At 25.9% G+C, this 10,676-nt stretch overlaps 1 protein-coding gene and 2 long non-coding RNA genes across 4 annotated transcripts; 2 read left to right on the plus strand and 1 right to left on the minus strand.

The window, feature by feature from the left end:
• Window positions 1-1,223: 1,223 nt before the first annotated feature.
• On the plus strand, window positions 1,224-4,692 carry LOC111419673 (sorting nexin-4-like). Its single transcript, XM_023052525.2, has 5 exons — window positions 1,224-1,388; window positions 1,442-1,548; window positions 1,600-2,514; window positions 4,354-4,468; window positions 4,521-4,692. The coding sequence occupies exons 1-5, from the start codon at window positions 1,329-1,331 to the stop codon at window positions 4,572-4,574; spliced, it is 1,251 nt and encodes a 416-aa protein (XP_022908293.2). The 5' UTR covers window positions 1,224-1,328; the 3' UTR covers window positions 4,575-4,692.
• Window positions 4,693-5,185: 493 nt separating this feature from the next.
• On the plus strand, window positions 5,186-6,043 carry LOC111419674 (uncharacterized). Its single transcript, XR_011641548.1, has 3 exons — window positions 5,186-5,429; window positions 5,627-5,788; window positions 5,922-6,043. It is a non-coding gene; the product is annotated as an uncharacterized lncRNA (long non-coding RNA).
• Window positions 6,044-7,151: 1,108 nt separating this feature from the next.
• On the minus strand, window positions 7,152-10,113 carry LOC111419677 (uncharacterized). 2 transcript variants are annotated; one of them, XR_011641608.1, is made up of 6 exons: window positions 10,016-10,113; window positions 9,775-9,951; window positions 9,132-9,298; window positions 8,485-8,670; window positions 7,971-8,177; window positions 7,152-7,788 (listed from the first exon to the last, which is right to left on the minus strand). It is a non-coding gene; the product is annotated as an uncharacterized lncRNA (long non-coding RNA). The 2 variants fall into 2 exon arrangements; XR_011641607.1 differs by having other exon boundaries at window positions 7,971-8,148; window positions 10,016-10,111.
• Between the last annotated feature and the right edge of the window lie 563 nt (window positions 10,114-10,676).

The raw sequence follows: 10,676 nt of genomic DNA on the forward strand, positions 1-10,676 counted from the left end.
CATTTTTAGCTGTCATAATGATAGCTGTTAACGATATCTTCAAAGAAAAGGATTTTAAAACGGCAATTAAATTAATTTAATTAATAAATTTATTATTAATAATAATCTGTTTAAGTCGCCATCTCTTTTTTAACATTCCAACTAGTGTATTGATTCGGTAATTTCATAAACATCATATTTAGCTGTCATAATGATAGCTGTTAACGATATCTTCAAAGAAAAGGATTTTAAAACGTCAATTAAATTAATTTAATTAATAAATTTATTATTTATAAAATCTTTTTAAGTCTCCATCTCTTTTTTAACATCCCAATTAGTGTATTGATTCGGTAATTTCATAAACGTCATTTTTAGCTGTCATAATGATAAATGTTAACGATATCTTCAAAGAAAAGGATTTTAAAACACCAATTAAATTAATTTAATTAATAAATTTATTATTAATAATAATCTTTTTAAGTCGCCATCTCTTTTTTAACATTCCAACTAGTGTATTGATTCGGTAATTTCATAAACGTCATTTTTAGCTGTCATAATGATAAATGTTAACGATATCTTCAAAGAAAAGGATTTTAAAACACCAATTAAATTAATTTAATTAATAAATTTATTATTAATAATAATCTTTTTAAGTCGCCATCTCTTTTTTAACATCCCAACTAGTGTATTGATTCGATAATTTCATAAACGTCATTTTTAGCTGTCATAATGATAAATGTTAACGATATCTTCAAAGAAAAGGATTTTAAAACGTCAATTAAATTAATTTAATTAATAAATTTATTATTAATAATAATCTTTTTAAGTCGCCATCTCTTTTTTAACATTCCAACTAGTGTATTGATTCGGTAATTTCATAAACGTCATTTTTAGCTGTCATAATGATAGCTGTTAGCGATATCTTCAAAGAAAAGGATTTTAAAACACCAATTAAATTAATTTAATTAATAAATTTATTATTAATAATAATCTGTTTAAGTCGCCATCTCTTTTTAAACATTCCAACTAGTGTATTGATTCGGTAATTTCGTAAACGTCATTTTTAGCTGTCATAATGATAAATGTTAGCGATATCTTCAAAGAAAAGGATTTTAAAACACCAATTAATAATAAATATATTAATTTAATTAATATATTTATTATTAACAATAATCTGTTTAAGTCGCCATCTCTTTTTTAACATTCCAACTAGTGTATTGATTCGGTAATTTCATAAACGTCATTTTTAGCTGTCATAATGACAGCTGTTAAGATTTAAAAAGATTGTTTCGTTTAATTGATAAGAATTGTTAATTAAATGTTCTTAGTTAAAAGATTGATATTGAAAAATGGGTGAAAATTCATCGAAAACTAAAAAATTGTATTTGCTGGGTGGAGACCAAAAAGAGGTTAATATTTTTGAGGATTTAACCTCGATTTTAATTAATTTAATTCTTTTCAGGATACTTTGTTAAATCACGTGGAAATATCCGTTGTTGAATCGGAGAAACGTACAAATGGATCGTTGCATTTCAGGGAGTTCTACACAACCTATCTTATTGAAACTAAGTAAGTTATGTTAATAATTTAAGAATTATAAAGTAATTTTAATGTTATTAGATGCACAGATTTGGAGTTTCACGTTAAATTGTCGAAAATTTCGACGGTTTGGAGGCGTTATTCCGAATTTGAGACAGTACACGATTATCTCGAACACACATATCCTTACATTGTGGTCCCTCCACTTCCTGAGAAGCGGGTTCTTTTTAGTTGGCAAAAAGTTTCAACTGACACTTTTGATCCTGATTTTGTCGACCGGCGTAGAGCTGCTTTAGAAACTTTTTTATTAAGAGTCGCATCACACCCCGTTTTAGGGTGGAATAAAATTTTTATTGAGTTTTTGCAACACGATACATGGAAAGGTTCTTTGGAGAGTAACGGTTATTGGAAAATAGCCGAGAATAAATTAAAATCGTTAAGCGTTTCCACCCATCGGCTTAAAAATCCCAACTCGCATTTCGAAACGTTAAAATCACGACGAAATTCGATGCATACTTGCATTTACAACATGCTAAAAGCCCGCTCGAGGGTGGCGGAAAAACAATACAACGTTTACAAGCTACATCAAAATTACGGAAGGGTTTTTAGCGAATGGAGCGCCATCGAAAAAGAAATGGGGGATGCGCTACAAAAAACCGGGCATTATTTAGATTCGCTCTCATCCAGCGTCGATGGGTTATTAGAAGACGAAGAATTACTCGTCGATCAATTTAAGGAGTACTTATTTTTCGCTGTAGCTTTGCAACAAATTTGTAGGAACCACGAGACTTTACTGGTGAAATTAGAGAATGCAGAGGAAAATGTGAGTGCGAAAAACGCGGAAAAAACGCGAGCTATTCAGGGAAAAATTGGGATTATGTCGAGACTTTTTGGTACGATTGATACCGAGGAAGTCCGAGAGATGAAAGTTAACGATTTAGATCAGCAAATTCACGAAGCAACCGAAGCTGTTAATCAATCTAAAAGTGATTTAACGTAAGTATTAAAAAAATTTCATTTTTAATAATAGTATATTATTAACCTGAGTGAGTAATAGCTCATTATATGTGAATTGATTTGTCCATGACTCCTATTGAGATTGATTCCATAAATTTATTTCTTTAAATAAATTTTTGAATAAAGTTTAAACGTCAATGTGACACAAATTCAATGTTACCAACTGTAACCAACGTCACAACAATTCGTCAAAATGAAACGAAAATTTATTAATTTTATCTTGGAATAATAACCTGTTTATTTCTTCTACTTGTTTTCTACAACATTTAATAATTAACTCTCTTATCAATAATATTCGTCGCGCTATTTATTTATATTATAAAATTTCAAAAAACGTCAATTTAATTTAATTTTTTAGGAATTTCTAATTGTTTGACATTAAAACAAATTCCTTTTTTCGTATGATTTAAGCATAAATTAATTAATTTTCGTAAAGAAAACGACGTTTTATAAAATTGACATTTCATTTTGACAAATTGTTGTGAAGTTGGTTACAGTTAGTAACATTGAATTTGTGTCACATTAATTTTATTCAAAAATTTATTTAAAAAATAAATTTGTCCACAACTACCTTATAATATATATCTTATAAATGAGTTTTCTAAAATAAAAGGTTAGTCAGTTTTCACGAAGTGAAAAATAATTATTTGAAACGTTAAAATTTCAAAAAACGTCAATTTAATTCAATTTTTTAGGAATTTCTAAATGTTTGACATTAAAACAAATTCCTTTTTTCGTATGATTTAAGCATAAATTAATTAATTTTCGTAAAGAAAACGACGTTTTATAAAATTGACATTTAATTTTGACAAATTGTTGTGAAGTTGGCTACAGTTAGTAACATTGAATTTGTGTCACATTAATTTTATTCAAAAATTTATTTAAAAAATAAAATTGTCCACAACTACCTTATAATATATACCTTATGAATGAGTTTTCTGAAATAAAAGGTTAGTCATTTTTCACGAAGTGAATTATAATTATTTGAAACGTTAAAATTTCAAAAAACGTCAATTTAATTTAATTTTTTAGGAGTTTCTAAATGTTTGACATTAAAAAAACTTAAACAAATTCCTTTTTTCGTATGATTTAAGCATAAATTAATTAATTTTCGTAAAGAAAACGACGTTTTATAAAATTGACATTTAATTTTGACAAATTGTTGTGAAGTTGGTTACAGTTAGTAACATTGAATTTGTGTCACATTAACTTTACTCAAAAATTTATTTAAAAAATAAATTTTTAGAATCAATTTCATTGTATTCTACTCCCATATTATGAGCTATTATTCACTCAGGTTAATTATGCCACTCATTGTATGCTCATACAATAATATACTATATTTTGATCTTATCTGTACTTATCTTACATACACAAGTAATAAATAATAAACGTTTCCTACCTATATATCTGGATAAATCCGAAAATAAATAAAGATCATTATTTGTATGCGTGATTTTCACTCAAGGTTCACATTTTAATGCTTAAATAGATTAGTAGTTTCTGAATGACTTGCTGATTTCATTAATAAACTTGTTTAAAAAAATTAACTCACCCACAGCTTTGGCATTGTGTCGAAAATATTTGATTATTTCTGTTTACCCAATTCAACAAACACAAGATAGTAGTAATTTCAGGTTGATACGCGGAAAGATTTCTTAGCACTATGAGAGACCCCATTAAAACCGAGCTTATCATTTCATTTATCGCCTCTCCGTAAAATGATATCTTTTCCTTTTTTTTCTGCCGCTCTTACTACCTACTTGAGAATGACGAAGTAAAAATCTAATATGATAAAAATTAATTAATTTTGTTTAGGGAGTTTAGTTCGAAAGCTTTAACGGACGTCGATCGTTTCCAAGTGCAAAAAGCCGCCGATTTAAAGGAAACCCTCGTCGCTTTTGCACTCCTCCAATTAAAAGCTGCTAAAAAGGTTCGTTATAAAATTTTTTATTCATTAATAATAACTAATTCATCTTTTTTAGGGTTTACAAACGTGGACTCAAATACGTAATTGTTTACAAAACATTCCATCGTAGATAATTATTTAAGATAATGATGTCATATCAATACGTATTTAGACTTATTTATTACTGCCTTATTTACCTCATTTTTGGTTACCACATTATAAGAAAATAATAACTCATAACTATTTAATCAGTTTTTATTACCTAATTAATTTTGGTCTTTTATTACTAGCATCTAGTCCTCCTTCATTACTAGTATCTAATACATAGGGTCGAGTGTTTTGCAAGCAGTATCTACTTGTCTGCCAGTAATTAAGCAGTACAAAATGAACTGCAATGAGAATTCCGATTTTTAATGAAGCAGACTTCTATTTAATTTTTTGCCAGCAATATTTAGTACTAAATTGATAGGGAATTATTAAAAATAATAAATAAATTATTCATAACTTAAAAATCAATTTATTTAATATCTAACAAAAAAAAGGTATCATCGCCGTAAAGGAAAATAAAAAATATAAGGATTTATCAAGGTAAGAAATAAACACCCATTTTTAATTAAATAATTAGTAAATCGGTAAAAATTAAAATCGAAAATTTTGAGGTTATCTTTTCAGTTTTAGTGATTTTTTATTTTAAATTAAATTTAAGTTGGTTGCATTGACAAATGAAGCATTGTCATGTATGAAATCAGCTGGTATTAATTTATTCTTTAATAATTTTTAAATTTACTTGATTTTGTTGAATAGAAAAGGCGTGTATTGAAGAGATTTGAATGGAAATTAATCTGAAGATTCCGTGGATGATGAAAAATCAATTAAAACCAACGTTTGTTAAGATCTTTTTTTAACCCCGATAACCATTAATCAGAAGAAAAGCATTTTTGTTTCGGAATAATACGGAAAATACGAAATAAAGGGATTTATCAAGGTAAGAAATAAACACTCGTTTTTAATAAAATAATTGGTAAAAATTAAAATCAATAATTTTTAGGTTGTCTTTTTAGTTTTAGTGATTTTTGATTTTTAATTAAATTTAAGCTGGTTGCATTGACATCTGAAGTTCAATGTCATTTAATGTCATCATTGCTTTATTAATTCTTAAATTTATTTGATTTTGTTGAATAGAAAAGGCGCTTATTGATGAGATTTGAATGGAAATTAACCTAAGGATGCTGAAAAGTCAATTAAAACCAAGATTCATCAAGATTTTTTTTAACTCCAATAACAATTAATCAGAAGAAAATGGTTTTTGTTTATATCTAATTAGGAATAAAAGGATATATCAAGGTAAGAAATAAACATACATTCACAATTAATTAAAGTGCTATTTAGTTTTATTAAATTGTTGTATTTATTAAATTAAAGTTATGGCGGTGTACTTCAATATAACTAGATTAATAGACAACATTTCTATTTTTAGGGTTTTTATTGGGATTGGAAATTAAAATATTTTAAAGAAAATCTTTACATACATTATTTGTTGAGCTTGGTAGTAATTAGGAGCTCATTTTTAAGGACAATAAATTTTATTTGAAATATAAACTGTTTCTCTTATTTACATATCGTTCAATCCAACATCTTTTTCACAATTCTAGTTAATTAATCCCGATTAGTTCATGAATTGAACAAAAGGTGGGTACTTCATTTGAATTCCGGGCGGTTTGAAACTCGACTAAGTAAAAATATAATTCCGATTAGTTCGGTAATTGAACGATAGATGGCGCTTTTCATTTAAATTACTGATGGTTCGAAACTCGGCTAAGAAAAAAGTATACCGGGTGATTCAAAAATAAATACATTTCGAGAAAATTTTAATCCAAATTACAATTTTTATTGGATCACCTGGTATAGTTTTTTCCTTAGTCGAGTTTCAAACCAACCTCAATTTCAAAATTATTCCGATTAGTTCGGTAATTGAACGATAGATGGCGATTTTATTTAAATTACTGATGGTTTGAAACTCTGCTAAGAAAAAAGTATACCGGGTGATTCAAAAATAAATTAATCTCGAGAAATTTTCAATCCGAATTACAATTTTTATTTGAATCACCCGGTATAGTTTTTTCGTTAGCCAAGTTTCAAACCAACCTCAATTTCAAAATTATTCCGATTAGTTCGGTAATTGAACGATAGATGGCGCTCTTTATTTAAATTACTGATGGTTTGAAACTCGGCTAATAAAAAAGTATACCGGGTGATTCAAAAATATATTAATCTCGAGAAATTTTTAATTCAAATTACAATTTTTATTTGGACCACCCGGTATAGTTTTTTCCTTAGCCGAGTTTCAAACCAACTAAAATTTCAAAATTATTCCGATTAGTTCGGTTATTGAACGATAGATGGCGCTTTTAATTAAATTATCGATGGTTCGAGACTCGGCTAAGAAAAAATTATACCGGGTGATTCAAAAATAAATACATTTCGAGAAAATTTCAATCTGAATAAAAATTTTTATTTGGATCACCCGGTATAGTTTTTTTCCTTAGCCGAGTTTCGAACCAACTAAAATTTCATAATAACCAAATTAGTTCGAAAATTGAAATATAGATGGCGATATTAATTAAATTTGTTGGTTTGAATCTTCACTAAGTGAAATTTTGTATAGGACGATTCAAAAATTTTAATTATTTTAAATAAAACGCCATAGTATTTTCTTTTTTTATTTATTTTTTATAGTCAAAATATAATAATTACAGGTTTATTTTTATATAATGATATGCATGCATAAATTTGGACACAAAAACGAAAAGTGACCCATTTCTTTAGAGGAAATGATCCTGATGATGATATACTCATGAAGAATTATCGACGTCTATATTATTATTAATAATTTCTTTAACCAAACAGAAAAATTATCTTATTAATTGACTGAAGCTATTTGGGCCTTATCAATAAAAATAGTATTTATATTGATTATGACTTGTGGATGAGTATATTTAAAAAAAAATATGTAATTTGAGAAAAAAAATAAATTAATTAATTGAGGTGTAGGCAACCCAAACCACTATTGTCAAGAATATTCAGCAATTTTCTGGAAAGTTACCACCATAGATTACTATGCTGACTTATTATTATACTAACACACATCGCGATATTTTTCTTAATAAATAATAACATGCAATAATAAATCTAAAAGACATTTAGACTCTTAACATTGTTTTTTAAGAATTATTTCATTTGCCTAGATGTAGCATAAGAGCTACAGCTCTTGTTTTGGACATAAGAATAAGCAACCACTTCCAAAGAAAATGTTACATCTTCCACAGATTCGCTTTCAGATAGGCCTAAGACAAATTAATGGTTATTAGATAAATCAGCATTTTTAAAAATTACAAAAAAACTTTAATTTTAGGTTTTCTCACTTTTTTTAATACAACAAATTAATTTTTATGATTATTCATTTTAATTTGTAATAAAATTAGTTAAAATGAAAATAAATTGTATACTTTATATAAAAAATACTTACGTTAAGTAGTTTCCAGGATAGTTTTTGGGTATTATTTAGAATTCAATGCACAGCTTCAACGATTCTAGATCAAGCACGTTTCTTATTACTTTTCGTCTATCAATAATCTTTGACTCCTTCTAATAACCTCACAATTAGTGATGAATCTGGATAGTTGTTCTTGCTTCATACCATTTCCCTGGTAGAAACCAAATTTTTACTATGAAACTACTAAATAGTGTTAATAATAGCACTTTTAACGATTTTAGTAATGAAGAAATGGATTAAGTCAAATTTTTAAGGTTATGTTTTTTGTTTGTATTGAAAATTTAAAACAAATGTGTATGCAACCCAAATTACAAATACTTAAAAGTTACAAAAAAACCTAAAATTTTTGTTTTTCTTACTTCTTTTTAAATATAACAAATTAATTTTTATGTACCCAATAAATCATATATTATTAAAAATTTAAATTTTAAAGGTAATATTAGTTAAAATAAAAATAAATTATATACTTTACATAGAAAATACTTACATTAAGAAGGTTCCAAGACAGTTTTTGGGTAATATTTAGAATTCAATATGTACAGATTCAACGATTCTAGAGCTAGCTCCTCTTCATGACGTTTCCTCTATTAATATCCTTTGGCTTTGGCTCCTCCTAGATAACCTCACAATTAGTGATGAACCTGAATAATTGTCCATCCTTTGTACTGTTTCCCTAGAAGAAATTAAATTTTTACTATGAAATACGTGTTATCTCTTAAATAGTATTAAAACTAACATTTTAATAATGAAGACAACTTTAAACAATTAAGTCAAATTTTTAAGGTTATGTTTTTTGTTTGTATTGAAAATTTAAAACAAATGTGTATGCAACCCAAATTACAAATATTTAAAAATTACAAAAATTTAAATTCTGGGCGTTTTCTTACTGTTTTTTAATATAACAAATTAATTTTTATGTACCGAATAAATCATATATTATTAATAATTTAAATTTTACAAATTAAGTTCATAATGGAAATTAAAATCAATCATTTTTAATGTAACCAACTAAACTTATTTGATTGTATTTTCTTGTTGTCTATATAGACATAACTAACACTACATTAATTTTAATTTGTATTAGAATTAGTTAAAATTAAAATAAATTGTATATTTTACATAAAAAATACTTACGTTAAGTAGTTTCCGAGATAGTTTTTGGGTATTACTCAATGCACAGCTTCAAAGTTTCTAGAAAGAGCTCCTTTTCACCACGTTTCTTGTTGCTTTTCCTCTATTAATATCCTTTGGCTCCTTCTAGATAACTTCATAGATAATTCTACATCTTTCCTACAGTTTCACTAGAAGAAATCAAATTTTTACTATGAAATATGTGTTATCTCTTAAATAATGTTATTAGTATTAACACGATTACACTTTAAACGATTTTAATAATAAAAACAACTTTAAACAATTAAGTTAAATTTTTAAGGTTATGTTTTTTGTTTGTATTGAAAATTTAAAACAAATGTGTATGCAACCCAAATTACAAATATATAAAAATTACAGAAATTTTAATTTTGGGTGATTTCTTACTGTTTTTTAATATAACAAATTAATTTTTATGTACCGAATAAATCATATATTATTAATAATTTAAATTTTACAAATTAAGTTTATAATGGAAATTAAAATCAATCATTTTTAATAAAACCAACTAAACTTATTTGATTGTATTTTCTTGTTGTCTATATAGACATAACTAACACTACATTAATTTTAATTTGTATTAAAATTAGTTAAAATTAAAATAAATATATACATAAAAAATACTTACGTTAAGTAGTTTCCGAGATAGTTTTTGGGTATTATTTAGAATTCAAAGTTGCTAGAGAGAGCTCCTTTTCACCACGTTTCTTGTTACTTTTCCTCTATTAATATCCTTTGGCTCCTTCTAGATAACCTCATAATTAGTGATAAATCTAGATAATTGTAGATCTTTCCTACAGTTTCACTAGAAGAAATCACATTTTACTATGAAATATGTGTTATCTCTTAAATAATGTTATTAGTATTACCACTATTACACGTTAAACGATTTTAATAATAAAAACAACTTTAAACAATTAAGTCAAATTTTTAAGGTTATGTTTTTTGTTTGTATTGAAAATTTAAAAGAATTGTGTATGCAACCCAAGTTACAAATATTTAAAAATTACAAAAAAACTTTATTTTTGGGTTTTTCTTACTTTTTTAAATATAATAAATTAATTTGTATGTACCGAATAAGCCCGTTTTTTAATGAAAATAAATTATTATGATATATTTGGTTTTTTGAATACCTTTATTTTTATTGATTTAATTTAAAAAGTACCGGAAGCTATTGCGACGAATTAGATTATTATTTCCACATAAATAAAACTATTATTCCAAAAATGTACACAGTTTGAAACGTCTAAAATATTCGGATGCTATTACTGAATAATAATCATTATTCACGAGTAACCAACTTGACAGACTAATAATAATTATTTGAAACGAAAAATTTTAAAAAACGTCAATTTAATTCAATTTTTTAGGAGTTTTTAAATGTTTGATATTAAAAAAACCTAAACAAATTCGTTTTTTTGTATGATTTAAGCATAAATTAATTAATTTTCGTAAAGAAACGTTTTATAAAATTGACATTTAATTTTGACAAATTGTTGTGAAGTTGGTTACAGTTAGTAACATTGAATT

The sequence above is a fragment of the Onthophagus taurus genome, chromosome 10 (genome assembly GCF_036711975.1).
Source record: "Onthophagus taurus isolate NC chromosome 10, IU_Otau_3.0, whole genome shotgun sequence".
In the NCBI taxonomy this organism is placed as follows: Eukaryota; Metazoa; Arthropoda; class Insecta; order Coleoptera; family Scarabaeidae; genus Onthophagus; species Onthophagus taurus.